Genomic DNA, 15,480 nt, shown 5'->3' on the forward strand with positions numbered 1-15,480 from the left:
ATAATCCCAGCTAGTCGGGAGGCTGAGGCATGAGAATCGCTTGAACCGGAGGTGAAGGTTGCAGTGAGCCGAGGTTGCACCACTGTACTCCAGCCGGGGCGACAGAGCGAGACTCTTGTCTCAAACAAACAAACAAACAAAATCTTGTGAAAATATTCTAAGCCACTAACTATAATCAGATAAAGATGAAGAGAAAAAGGAGTTGCCAGATAGCCTTTTCTTCCTTGGAATGGTTTACAGCTATAATAATAACCTATGTCTTCAAGCCACACTGCCTATGGCTCCTGGTTGGGAACCAGAGGGGAAGGAAATGGCAAAAATGGATAAATAAAATGTGGTTGAGTGGCTTTATATAATGTTGCGACTGAAAAAGTCTCAAAGATCATTCAGTACTGTTTCTAAAATGCTTTCCCTAACCTGACAAAATTAATTATATACAAATCTAGCATTTGAAAAATGTGCTATTTCAATAAAGTGTAACACTAACATGTATTTAATTGAATCATTTGCAGGAAAACTTCTTTTAAAGAGCTAATAGTGTGTAGTAAAACCAAGCACTTACCTTTATTTTCTTCCGATGTTTTATCTTTGGCACATTTTTATCAGCAGGTCTTACTATTTTATCTGCTTTAATCCATTCATCGTATCTAAAATAAAAGGAAATATAAATATGTACAATATACACCACAGAAATAACCTATGCCATATTAAAGAGAAACTCTCATAGAATCATGACATTTGAGAAGGGAAAGAACCTTGGAAATCATCTCAGCTTCCTGGTTTGAAGAGCAAGCTACCAAGGCACAAAGAGAAGGATGTAATAACTTGCCCATGGACATAAAGTTAGCTACTGGCCGAGCCAAGACTAGAGAGCATGATCTCATGATTCCTCAACTAGCACTGCTTACTCAGCTACAACAAAGAGAAACTGAATCTCTATAGTAAGTATTAAGATAAATCACCGTATTTTCTACATTTTGTTTTACTTTGTTTTGTTCTTAAGCAGCAGGTAGGCAATTTTTATCTAGACACATCAGAAAGCTAAGGTAATAGCTTCAGTTTTAAATGGCATTGTGTAATAGAAAAGCACTGTATTATGGCCAGGAGCAGTAGTTCATGCCTGTAATCCCAGCACTTTTGGGAGTCCGAGGCGGGCAGATCATGAAGTCAGGAGATTGAGACCATCCTGGCTAACATGGTGAAATCCGAGGCTGAGGCAGGAGAATCGCGTGAACCCAGGAGGTGGAACTTGCAGTGAGCAGAGATTGCGCCACTGTACTCCAGCCTGAGCGACAGAGCGAGACTCCATCTCAAAAAAAAAAAAAAAAAAAAAAAAAAGGCACCGTATTGTAACGTATAGATAATGCAAAATCAACTAGAAAAAAAAAATGCTTGCTCATAAAATACTAGAAAAACATTACTCTGTAAAGTTTTTCAGTATTCTGAAATGCTTCCTACATGTACAGACAGCTGAGTCAACAGTTGTGATGGCCTCTTCATTCAATGCTGATAGTCTTCGCAATTTCATAGGGTGCAAGCTACTATTAACTGCAATAAAACTGTTTGTTTAAAGCAAAAAAAAAAAAAAAGAATGACAGTTTCTTCATCCTTCATTCATTCAACAAGTATGACAGCTAGAAGAAGTAAACATTAAAAATGAATTGACATTCTCTTCTTGTGTTCAAAGTTACACACATTACTCACAGAAAACAGAAAACTCACTGGTATTTTTAACTCTCGAACATGGACACCTGAAAACGAGCTTTTAAATTAAAATGTCCTCATTGTTAGAGGTATTAAAAGGAAGTAACAAAGTCCCCAAATCAAGAAGTAAACTGCCCAATAAATTATATTCTTACTCTAGCATAGGCCTGGAAAGTATCTGTAGCAAACTCCTGGGCGGTTATTCCGCTGGTACAAACTACTGGCTTGTAGCCAGAAAAGCTGAGGACTCATCCCCATGCAAGGGGTTCTGTTTATATGCTGGAAGATGCTGAGGGCCGTAATAAGAATAAGAGGGAATGGAATGAGCTTTAGGACAGACTTAACATAATCCCTGCGTACTAGTTATGTGGTTCTGATCAAAACTCATTCTCAGTCCAAGGCTTAGTTTACTTCTGTATAAAATAAGACTACAATTTAAAAATAAAATAAAAAATAATGCTACGTATCATATATGGGTTTTTTTTTGATAGAAATATATGGTAAGTACAGGTGTAAGTACAAATATATGGTAAGTACGTTGAAAAGCTTTAAAGCAAGTGTTCTTCTACTAAACACACTCCTTTTGGTACTTACACCTGGCACTGTAGCATCCATCTATATATTTGCAGCAGTACTTCTACCTTTCCTGTTAATACCAAGAATTGTATAATGCTTAGGAAAGCAATTTACTTCCTTCCAAAATTGGGGGCATGGTGGGAAACGAAAACACCTCCATCCTCTGCAAATTTCAATATGAACTCCTAGAAGTTGCTCTATTAGAAGAGCTATGGAAAGAAGTCCAGATAGCAACTTTGTTTTTAAAAGAAAATAAAACAAGCTTTCTAATTTTTTATGAGAGAAACTGAAGTCAGCTCATGATGGCTGCACATAACATTAATGTGGGCTAAACAAAGTTATAATTGGCCGGGCGCAGTGGCTCAAGCCTGTAATTCCAGCACTTTGGGAGGCCGAGACGGGCGGATCACGAGGTCAAGAGATCGAGACTATCCTGGTTAACACAGTGAAACCTCATCTCTACTAAAAAATACAAAAAACTATCCGGGCGAGGTGGCGGGCGCCTGTGGTCCCAGCTACTCGGGAGGCTGAGGCAGGAGAATGGCGTGAACCCGGGAGATGGAGCTTGCAGTGAGCTGAGATCCGGCCACTGCACTCCAGCCTGGGCGACAGAGCAAGACTCCATCTCAAAAAAAAAACAACAACAAAGTTCTAATCATGTTTTACCTTTCTTAACCAAAGGCTATCTGTTCTGTAGCGAGTTTTATACCAGACATTTTTTACTATCAATAAAAAAACTGACTCAATTCAACCTGGATTTTGTTATCAATTATATTTTGAAGTAGGATAAAACAGTAGTTTTCAATTTAAGAATGCATACATGATATTGTACATTTGTATATTTTACCTGCCTCACCCAACACATCAAACAAGGAAAAACAGTTACTGCCTCATGGGTAAGGCATTACACTGTGATAAAGGAAGATTCCTTTATTACTCAGAGATAATGTATGTTGTTTAAATTCTCCTAAGAACAAGGTGGCAAGAATATATACATAAATAATAAAATAATGGATGCTTGGAATGGTACAGGCTGGGGCCCATTGCCTAAGCTCCATAAATCCTACATAGTAATCATGTTCTCTTCTACTCAATTATAAAAAAAAGGATGGGCCGGGCGCGGTGGCTCACGCCTGTAATCCCAGCACTTTGGGAGGCCGAGGCGGGCGGATCACAAGGTCAGGAGATCGAGACCACGGTGAAACCCCGTCTCTACTAAAAATACAAAAAATTAGCCGGGCGCGGTTGTGGGCGCCTGTAGTCCCAGCTACTCGGGAGGCTGAGGCAGGAGAATGGCGTGAACCCGGGAGGCAGAGCTTGCAGTGAGCCGAGATCGCGCCACTGCACTCCAGCCTGGGCGACAGAGCGAGACTCCGTCTCAAAAAAAAAAAAAAAAAAAAAAAAAAAAAGGATGGTACAAGAGGACTGGATGTCAGAAAAATGTTGAGTAGTGACTTTAGGTGTCAAATGTGTGTTGGAGCAGGCAGGACACACACAAAAAAATAAATTATTAAATTAGATGAAATTAACTACATACAGAGTTCTAATAAAGAGTATGGCCTTACTATTCTGGAAAAATTTTGTTTTACAATTCTCACGGGGCTGGGCACAGTGGCTCATGCCTGTAATCCCAACACTTTGGAAGGCTGAGGTGGGCAGATTACCTGAGGTCAGGAGTTCGAGACCAGCCTGGCCAACATGGTGAAACCCCGTCTCTACAAAAACACAAAAATTAGCCAGGCATGATGGCGCACTCCTGTAATCCTAGCTACTCAGGAGGCTGAGGCTGGATAATTGCTTGAACCCGGGAGGTGGGGGTTGCAGTGAGCTGAGATCGCGCCATTGCACTACAGCCTGGGTGAGAGAGCAAGACTCCATCACAAGAAACAAAACAAAAAAATTCTCATGGAATATTCTGTATAGTTTTAAGAAATTCCTTGAAAACTTACTATAGAGTAATAATGTAATCTAACAGCAAACATAATGTATAATAATATATTTATAGCTCTAACTTACAGATATATAAGTATTAGCTAAAATTATGACTCTTCTGTTATTTGACTTCTTTCTATTCTACTTTCTCAGTGCTTTTATTTGTTTATTCAGGTATTCCCTTGTTTAGACACTAAGCTTTTGCATTTTTTTTTACCTGGCCAGTTATGCTCTTTGTATAAAATACAGTTACACAGTATTGTTACTGTCATCAAAACTAATAACTTTTAGAACTAGAGTATATCTTAAAAATTTATCAGGGACTTTATTTCACAAGTTAAGAAATTCCAACAATGAAAGTGAATTAGAGTGCTTGCCAAAAAGCACCCCTGTGGAGAATTAGAGAAGAGAAGGAAATGGACTGTCCGTTAAAAGATTCTAACACGAAAATAACAGTAGGGGGCATTCCAGGCCCTATTCAGACTAAGCTTCATGAAGAGTGGGAAACCAGTGACATAAAGAGGAAGAAAAGGTGAAAATAACATGTGAGAATTTTGGTTGAGGAAGCTTTTTCAAATTACAAATGTCCTTACCAAATACAAGCTGAGACTACTGACACAAACATATTGGCAGACAAGAATTTCAAAACCTAATGAGATTTTAAATAGCATTTTAGTTGTCTGACAGATGTTACAAGAAATACAAAAATGGTCAAAAGATTAAATAACTATAACGGATCATTGTTTTTAAAAATAAGAAATGTTCCTTCTGTATATGTAATTACCCATTAGATATTACCTAAGTGTTCCTTCCATTTTCTCTACAGGATGTTTTCAAAGAATAGGGAACACACACACACACACACACACACACAAATTCATGTGGGGAGGCTGGGCATGGTGGCTCACACCTGTAATTCCAGAACTATGGGAGGCCCAGACAGGCAGATCACCTGAGGCCAGGAGTTCGAGACCAGCCTGGCCAACGTGGTGAAACTCCGTCTCTAACAAAAAGATAAAAATTAGGCCCGGTGCAGTGGCTCATGCCTGTAATCCCAGCACTTTGAGAGGCAGTGGTGGGAAGATCATGAGGCCAGGAGTTCGAGACCAGCCTGGCCAACATGGTGAAACCATATCTCTACTAAAAATACAAAAATCAGCCAGCCGTGGTAGCAGGCGCCCGTAGTCCCAGCTACTTGGGACGCTGAGGCAGGAGAATAGCTCGAACCCGAGAGGCGGAGGTTGCAGTGAGCTGAGATCACGTGCGCTATGGCACTCTAGCCTGGGTGGCAGAGTAAGACGCATCTCAAAAAATAAAAAAAAATTCATGTGGGGAAAAACTCTACATGAAAACCCCACATTTCCTACAGACATTACAATTATTTAAGAAAGAACTAAACTGGCATAATTACTGCTGCCAATTAATTTACAAAAGTAATATTAGTGTGTAAGATTTCTCATTCCTTACCAAGGAAGCACAGGCTTGAAAGAAGAAAGCTTACTTCAGAACTACAACAAAAAGTTTACAGTTAATCCTTTCTTCTTTATAAATTTAGACTTTTAAAAATACAGTATATGTAGTATATATTAAAAAGAGACAACACCAAATTTACCTTAGACATAATAGATAATAGTCAATGCAGGCCGGGCGCGGTGGCTCAAGCCTGTAATCCCAGCACTTTGGGAGGCCGAGACGGGCGGATCACGAGGTCAGGAGATCGAGACCATCCTGGCTAACACGGTGAAACCCCATCTCTACTAAAAAATACAAAAAACTAGCCGGGCGAGGTGGCGGGCGCCTGTAGTCCCAGCTACTCGGGAGGCTGAGGCAGGAGAATGGTCTAAACCCGGGAGGCGGAGCTTGCAGTGAGCTGAGATCCGGCCACTGCACCCCAGCCTGGGAGACAGAGCAAGACTCTGTCTCAAAAAAAAAAAAAAAAAAAAAAAAGTCAATGCAGATAGAAAATAGGAAATTTTAGCTCAAGTTCACATATCCTGAATTTCATAAAAAATTAAAATAGGCCAGACCCAGTGGCTCATGCCTGTAATCCTAGCACTTTGGGAGGCCGAGGAGGGCAGATCACAAGATCAGGAGTTCAAGACCAGCCTGGCCAACATAGTGAAACCCCATCTCTAAGAAAAATACAAAAAAAAATTAGCCGGATATGGTGGCAGGCACCTGTAATCCCAGCTACTTGGGAGGCTGAGGCAGCAGAATCACTTGAACCTGGGAGGCAGAGGTGGCAGTGAGCTAAGATCACACCACTGCACTCCAGCCTGGGCGACACAGTAAGGCTCTAGCTCAAATAAAATAAAATAAATAACCGTAAAGGAAGTGGCAAAGAGTGAAACTGCAGCTAAGATATAGAAGGCCATAAAATATTTCTCAACTTCTCCTTGGGGTACCATGTCAAGTAAGATATCTATTCATCCCTGAAAGTACCTTCTTAAGGAATATGATAATCTTTTTTTTTTTTTTCTTCTTCTTCATATAGCGTCTCCATTGCCCAGGCTGGAGTGCAGTAGAGCCATCCTGGCTCACTGCAGCCTTGACCTACCAGTATCAATTGTCCCACTTCAGACTCCTGAATAGTTGGGACTCCAGGCATGCACCACCACACCTGGATAATTTTTTTGTATTTTGTAGAAAAAGGGTGTCACTATGTTTCTCAGGCTGGTCTCAAACTCCTGGGCTCTAGTGATTCACCCACCTTGGCCTCCCAAAGTGCTGGGATTATAGGTGTGAGCCACCGTGTCTGACAGAATACAATAATCTTAGTAAGTAAGTTAAATACAAACCTTTTGGTTTGAAAATGCTTCCAGACCAGCCTGGCCAACACGGCGAAACCTCACCTCTACTAAAAATACAAAAATCAGCTGGGCATGGTGGCGCATGCCTGTAATCCCAGGTCCTAGGGAGGCTGAGGCAGGAGAATCACTTCAACCCAGAAGGCAGAGGTTGCAGTGAGCTAAGATTGCACTACTGCACTATAGCCTGGGCAACAGAGCGAGACTGTCCCAAAAACATACGTAAAATAAAATAAAATACATTGTCTTGCAATTTTAGATTCAAGTAATGCAGTTTTCTGAAAATGAGAAAATTGAGGTAGACTGGGTTGTATTTTTTATATATATATAATATAAACATATATATACAGTCCAGGATAGTTTATCTATCCTGGCTTTAACTGGTCTTAACCTTTAGGAATTACGATTACAAGATCATAATTGGCCTTTTCACAACAGGAAATAAATTAATTTTGCAGGGCACAAGGGAAAGAGCATTACTAAAAAGCTTCCATTTAAAAAGAAATACTGAAACAAAAAGTATTGAAACAAATATTAAAAAAAATATTGTGTTAGAAAATTAAGACAGTGATTAGCCTATACTTTTTCAATTCAGTTATCAATACAGTCAATATAATTAATTCTACAGATGGAATCTAAACAAGTATCTCATTGAATATTTATCTAAAGTACTAAGGAAAATATTTCCAAGGTATATATATGACTTGTCTGAGAATATTTCTATTGAGATCACTTAACATTCAACTAACAAACAAACACAAAAGAACATATGCATGATAAACTCATTTAACTTCTGAAGATCTAATATGTTCCCTGACCTACATAAAATGAAGTAGAATGAAATTTTTATTTTTATTTATTTATTTATTTTTTGATGGAGTCTTGCTCTGTTACCCTGGCTGGAGTGCAATGGTACGATCTCAGCTCACTGCAACCTCCGCCTCTCAGGTTCAAGTGATTCTCCTGCCTCAGCTTCCCGAGCAGCTGGGATTACAGGTGTGTGCCACCACATCCGGCTGATTTTTGTATTTTTAGTAGACACTGGGTTTTGCCATGTTGGCCAGGCTGGTCTTGAACTCCTGACCTTAGGTGATCTGCCCCCCTCGGCCTCTTAAAGTGCTGGGATTACAGGCATGAGCCACCATGCCTGGCCGTAGAATGAAAAATTATATGAGACTCCAAGACTGTAAGTACACATGTGGACGTATTCATCTGACAAACACCTCTTAGGTACCTATTATGTAATAACAGAGTCTGCACTAGGCACTGGTACTCAGCAATGAATCAACAAACAGCTCTTGTCTGCGAAGAGCTTACAATTCAACAAAAGAAGACAACACTAAACAGTAATGACAAATTTTGTATACAAACCTGAAACTTTCCGAAAGAAACCCACCATACAAATATTCGATTTTTCAAATGTTTAAAAATATTCATACAAAGCTAAAAGATACCATTCAGAGACCATAGCATACTTGCTCTCACCACAGAAAAATAGGATTTCTAAAAAGAAAACTTTATGGCTTTTGTATGGATGCACTGGCAAATTATGTAAGAAATCATTCCGTAATAATAAAAACAGAAAAGAACGTTAATCGATCAGATATACTACCAAAATGGTTAATATGCCCACATCAGTTCAGCTTTTGGTTCTTCTTAAACCCAATTTTAAAAGAAATATTATCAGCATATAGTTAATATACACCTAAAAAGCACAGTCTTAGAGATTTAAAAATATATAGCATGCAGAATAAAAGTATTTTAAAAATAACTTAAGTAAAATCAAATTAATGTAATACTTAAAACCTCACTCTTTGAAATATGTATAGATTATAAGATAAAAAATCTAATAACCAATCAAGAAGTAAATGTTAAAATCATCTATATTTTGTTTTCTATAATGAATAGATTGATTTAATAATTGTTGCATAATATGTATTTTATATCTTGCCTCTCTATAATCAAAAAAGTTAATGTATGTCATATAATTAACTTACTAGGTTTTTTTTTTTAAATTGAGACAGAGTCTCGCTCTGTAACCCAGGCTGGAGTGCAGTCGTGTGATCTCGGCTCACTGCAAGCTCCGCCTCCCGGGTTCATGCCATTCTCCTGCCTCAGCCTCCCGAGTAGTTGGGACTACAGGCAACTGCCACCATGCCCGGCTAATTTTTGTACTTTTAGTAGAGACGGGGTTTCATCGTGTTAGCCAGGATGGTCTCGATCTCCCAACTTCATGATCCGCCAGCCTTGGCCTCCCAAAGTGCTGGGATTACAGGCATAAGCCACCACGCCCGGCCAACTTATTTAGTTTTTAAGAACCTCACATCTAAAGTGGAAATTTGTGCTGTTTTAGTAAGGAAAGGGATTTCCCCTCCTGAATTAAATAAAAGTATGACAAAATAATAGAAAAAAACACCAAGTCAAAATAAAAAGCAGTGTTAATCGTTATTAATTATAAATTTCATAAGCAATTTTATCAATATTTATCTACTGTATGAATTTTATATCTCAATTTATATGTATTTTAATCTGAATATCTAAAATTAGACTTATGAAAATAACTGATCACAACTAATGCTTTTAATAATGTACCTATAATAAAATGAAACAAAAAAGTAGTATATTATTCAAAAATAAAATTCCTGCCGGGTACAGTGGCTCACACCTGTAATCCTAACATTTTGGGAGGCCAAGGCAAGCGGATTATGAGGTCAGGATTTCAAGACCAGCCTGACCAGCATGGTGAAACCTCATCTCTCCTAAAAATACAAAAATTAGCCGGGCATGGTGGCACACGCCTGTAATCCCAGCTACTCGGGAGGCTGAGGCAGGAGAATTGCTTGAACCCAAAAGGCGGAGGCTGCAGTGGGCCAAGATCGTGCCACTGCACTCTAGCCTGAGCAACGGAACGAGACTCTGCCTCAAACTAAACTAAACTAAACTAAACTAAAATAAAAACAAAATAAAATTCCTAAGTATGATATAAACATTTCATATTTCTACTTCATATAACACTTAAATCTACATCAGAGAGACAGGAATGGTATTCCTCATACTTAAGAATATAACAGCAGAATGATAGAACCATGAATTAAAATTATAGCATAGTCATATTTAAGAGTTGACATAAACAGCTCAACGGAATGGTATAGTAATTATATCAATAGGTTTTCCCAAGCAATATAACTCTATAAAATGAAACTGAAGTATAGGTCTTTAGGCAGAGGTAATACGTAATAATAAGAACACGAATACAGCATTTTACCAAAGCTTACAAAGACAACTGCAAATGGTTAACTGTGGCATTAATTGCATATTATAATGCAGATGCTAAGTTTTTTTAATTCCCCAAAAGTATACTCTGTTAATATTTGATAAATGTATGGAATTAGTTATTTGTGCATACTTAGACAAAAACATCAATGTACCTGCCAATCTACAAAACTACTCAATGAAACAGGTCTAAGTTTAGTAAACACTCTTAAGATGAATACACAAAGAAAAATTAAAGCCCATTTGAGTACAACACATAACTGAATTATCATCTCTTTTTCATGAAGGAAATGTTTATGTTCATTTGTACTCAAAAACTATGGTTAACTCAAAAGTCACTCTCTTTTAATACAAATTTACAGATAATGGAAACCACTGTCAAATGGTCATTTTATAGGCCTGTGACTTCTGTACTATAGAAACAAGGCAGACAATTTCCTAGAGTACCTTGCTTTCTAACATTACCAGGACAATTATTTCAAAGAAGATGAGTAGAACAACTCTGTACTCTATTTCAATATTCCTAAATCCAATGGCATACACAACTGAAGTATAGCAGGGATCAGATTACATGGAAGTAAAAGAAAAAAGAAAAAAAATGAAGGACACAAAACATTTTAGAGCAGGAAAGAACAAAGCAATTAAGTTGAAAAGTGACATTAAAAATTTTTTAAGTACAAAAGGAGACTAAGAATAGCTAAAAAGTCACAGAAAATTATTATTTCCAATCAAATTCATTCCAGTCTCTCAGTCTCGACTCCATTTTGTTCACTAAGAGATAGGCTCTTTATGTAAACCAAAGAGGTCACATATATCATATACAAATATGAACTCAAATTAGATCAAAGATGTAAACATTATAGCTAAAACTATGAAGTTCTTAGAAGAAAACATACAGGAAGATCTTCAGAACACTGGATTTGGCAATGTTTCTTTGGAAATAACATCAAAAGCAGAGGCAACAAAAGAAACATTTGCAAATCACGTATCCGGTAAGGGAATAACATCTAGAATATATGAAGAATTACAATTCAACGACAACAAAACAACTGACCAATTCAAAAATGGCAAAAACTTGAAGGGACGTTCCTCTAAAGAAGATATACAAATGGCTAATAAGTACAAGAAAAATGTTCAACTCTAGTCATTAGGCAAACGCAAATCAAAGCAGAGTGAGACACTAATTCACACTCTCTAGAATGGCTATAACCTCCCAATTTTTTTAAATAGAGAATAACAAGTGTTGGCATGGCTGCAGAGAAACTGGAACCCTAACACATTGCTGGTGAGAATGTAAAACGGTGTCGTCTCTGTGGAAAAGTCTGACAGTTCCTAAGAAAGTGAAACACAAAGTTATATATAAATGAAGTGAGAAGCAGCTCCAGTGAGAGGGTCAAGCCATATCTATCCCAATCCCCTATTATAGGTATCGCTTTAAAAAAACCAATGACCCAGTGGCTTTTATTTGAATTTTAACTTCTGCTCTACTTCCATTTTGTTGTCGGGAGGTCCAATTTAGATCAACGTTCATTTAGTACTTACCATATGCCAAATGAATACTTTTCTAGATGTGGTAAGTGATATTAGGAGAATAGATATGAAACAGAAATTTTTTTCATATTTTAAAATTAAGTTCAGTTTTGTAATAATACATAATGTAGTCCTGATGTAGAAAGCTTGAATGATGAAGAAAAAAAGAAAAGGAGGGGGAGGAGAGTTGAAGGGAAAGAATTTACCCAGAGTCCTAGGTGAAAGTTATATTCCAGGAGATCAAATTCCTCTGGCTCAGAAAAATAATTCAGAAAAATTTAGTATCAGAATTGTGACTCAAGTGAGTATTGGAAAAATAGGAACAGAAACAACAACAAAAAAATGTTAAATGGGTATCAGAAAGAAACAGGGGAACAATTAGAAGGGAGAAAACACACAAAGATGAGAAAGAGACAAAAGATAATTGAGGAAGGGTTTCTCAATTTTGAGAAAGAAAGAGAGAAAGGAAAATAAACAAGAAAAATGGTTGTAGCTGGAGCAGCTGGAGCCCAAGCAAAGCATATTACGGATGGAGTGATCAACTGACTGTTATGCCACTGTTATGGCACATAAGAGGGCAAGAAAAGCAGGAGGAATTTATCTACAAAGGGTCACTAGTGTTCCTGGTAAGAACAGTTGTGGAGACACAGTGAACAAAAGGTTGATGAGAGTGGGTTTACACAGAAAAAGGAGAGAAACTGAGTAACAAGTGTAGGTAACTTTCAAACAGTTCTCCTGAATGAAAATGGAGCCAAGAAATGTCACAGTAGAAGTCAGGCTCCAGAAAAGATTTTCCTTGAGATAGGACAAATAACCACAAATCTGTAAGTAGTGGGAATGACTTAGAACAGAACAAGAAAATGGGCCATGTCTTCGATCAGGCAAGAAGGGATGGTTATGAAGACTGGCTTCAGACAGTAGCATGATTGTGTATCTATAGCTAAAGATGAAAACACAGAGAATGTGGCAGCAAATGCAGTTAGATAGGCAGATCTAATGAAGTGTGTAGAAATGTTTTTCTTGTTTCTCTCAGCAGGTACAAAGCAAGGTCACCAGCTGAAAATGAGGATAGGGAAGAGATGTTGGGGATGTGAAGACATAAGCAGCAGTATGAAAGTTTTCTAAGAAACTAGGAGAGTGAATGGAAGAAGGACATAAAGAATTAAGGACACACTTGAGGTTCACAGTTACGAATTTAAAGAAAGAACAGTCATTGTGGTTGCTTGCTTTACTCCAACCAGGATCAGCTGCACAGGTGCAGGCAAGGAGCAGGAGGGTTAGATTTAATCAAGGTTCTTGTGGTTTTGTCAGATGAGTACTATAAAGCAAAAGGAGAGAAAAATAAGAGCTGGAGTCAAAAGAAGTGATTATAGTAATAAATGCCAGTGAATGTAAGCAATATCAAGGGAAGATTGAGTGCATTAAGTGGGGTGGAGACGTAAAGGGTGGTAGGATCAACAGACTGTCAATCTTGCTGGGGTTAACTGTCATGCCTGGGACTATGAATTCTCTAATAAGGACCACTTTTTAGTATCTTTGGTGACAAGCACAGTATTTGGCACATAGTGGATATTCAACTTATGTTTGGAAAATAAAGGAATAAAGTGTGAAAAAAGCAACTGAACAATGGCAAAAAGTAGGACTGAACCTACTTATTTGTGAAAGCCTTTTACCAGGTTTTTTCAACCCCTAACTCATTCCCTCCTAAGGAGGATTTAATTTGTTTGGAGAAAATATTTTTAAAATGTAACACATTTTTTATTTCAAATAATAGATTTAGCATAATTTAGTTTATTTTCAGTTCTCTATAACTGTTAACACGAACTAGAACCATTGTGGCTTATTTAAGAGTTTTACAACCGAAGTTTTACAGTGTCTCTTTTACTTTTGTGTTCCCATTAACACAGCTGGTGATCCGCAACATAGAAAAAATTATTCTCTAACTAAATGTGCAACTCTTTGATTACAGAAAGCCAAGTTGGAAATGAGCAGAGAAAATTCAATCAACATTGATATACTATTACAAAATATTCGTGTATTTTAAATTCCACACCAATTAGTCTAGATAGTTTCACTCAGTTGTTTGTTACTAAACAAGGAAATCCAACACACTCAACCAGTTTTATGGCATGTTAATTTCAATGTGTACCCTTACTTTCAAAAAATCAATACCATATTTATGACACGACTTAGAAACTTGAGAGTGAAAAGGATCAATTAGATAATTACGTTAAGATTCTCTATAAAATATTAACATCACTAAGAAAAGTTAAACGTAACAGAGAGCCTACTATTAAAAACTACTTAAGCAGGATTAAAATTTTTTTAAATGTATGGGGACATTTTTAAAAGACTAAAAGAGAACACACTATAATATTAATTATTTTATCTTTCTTTTTTCTTTTCTTTTTTTTTTGTTTTTGAGATAGAGTTTCGTTCTTGGTGCCCAGGCTGGAGTGCAACGGCAAAATCTCAGCTCCGCAGCCTCTGCCTCCCAGGTTCAAGTGATTCTCCTGCCTCAGACTCCCAAGTAGCTGGGATTATAGGCATGTGCCTCCATGCCTGGCTAATTTTGTATTTTTTTTTTTAGCAGAGACGGGGTTTCTCCATGCTGGTCAGGCTGGTCTCGAACTCCCGATCTCAGGTGATCCGCCCACCTCGGTTTCCCAAAGTGCTGGGATTACAGGTGGGAGACACCGCGCCCGGCCAGCAATAATTTTATCTTTCTACCTTTAAGTTTTTTCTCATTTTTCTAAATTGATATTTTTAGAAGAGTTTAAAAAAAATAATTTATGAGCCTACTCCAAACATTCCTAGTGCTTGGTGACATAGTAAGTAATAGAGTGCTAAACAATAATTTTAGATACTATCACTGCATCAGAAAAATTTTGTAAAAGTATTACACTATTTGTGGTTAAAGAGTTCAAGTCCTTTCCAGTCAATGTGGTGTGAACATGTTAAAATACGACTTTTTTTCATCACAGTAGTAGAAAACAAACTTGCCCAAATGTTAACCTTTGTATAACAAAAATCAACATTTTCAGCTGTGAAATAGGGACATACATGAAAATTATATTAAAGATTTATACAGGTCGGGCGCAGTGGCTCACGCCTATAATCCCACCACTTAGGGAGGCAGAGGTTGGTGAATCACCTGAGATCAGGCGTTCGAGATCAGTCTGGTCAACATGGTGAAACCCCATCTCTACTAAAACTACAAAAATTTGCTGGGCATGGTGCCATGTGCCTATAATCCCAGCTACTTGAGAGGCTGAGACAGGGCAATCTCTTGAACCTGGGAGGCGGAGGTGGCAATGAGATGAGATCACGCTGCTGCAATCCAGCCTGGACAACAAGAGCAAAACTCCATCTCAAAACAACAACAACAACAACAACAAAAAAAAAAAAACAGCATTTTAGAAAACAAAGAAAAATGTAAAAATTAACAAGAAAAAGGGTTTTTTTTTTTTTTTTTTTTTTGAGACGGAGTCTTGCTCTGTCACCCAGGCTGGAGTGCAATGGCGTGATTTCGGCTCACTGCAACCTCTGTGTCCCTGGTTCAAGTGAGTCTCATGCCTCAATCTCCCAAGTAGATGGGATTACAGGCACCTGCCACCATGTCCGGCTAATTTTTGTATTTTTAGTAGAGATGAGGTTT

At 37.8% G+C, this 15,480-nt stretch overlaps 2 protein-coding genes across 7 annotated transcripts in view; both read right to left on the minus strand.

The window, feature by feature from the left end:
• RBM34 (RNA binding motif protein 34) overlaps nt 1-15,480 on the minus strand; it is a 254,736-nt gene that overhangs the window by 59,646 nt on the left and 179,610 nt on the right. The window lies entirely within an intron of this gene.
• The window catches only part of ARID4B (AT-rich interaction domain 4B), a 165,465-nt gene that overhangs the window by 29,063 nt on the left and 120,922 nt on the right, over nt 1-15,480 (minus strand). For all 6 annotated transcript variants that reach the window (XM_050769750.1, XM_050769744.1, XM_050769738.1 and 3 more), the window contains one exon: nt 563-647. In XM_050769750.1, coding sequence (XP_050625707.1) covers nt 563-647 — 85 coding nt within the window. The remainder of the gene's footprint in view (nt 1-562; nt 648-15,480) is intronic.

This window comes from Macaca thibetana, chromosome 1 (assembly GCF_024542745.1).
Source record: "Macaca thibetana thibetana isolate TM-01 chromosome 1, ASM2454274v1, whole genome shotgun sequence".
NCBI classification, from domain to species: Eukaryota; Metazoa; Chordata; class Mammalia; order Primates; family Cercopithecidae; genus Macaca; species Macaca thibetana.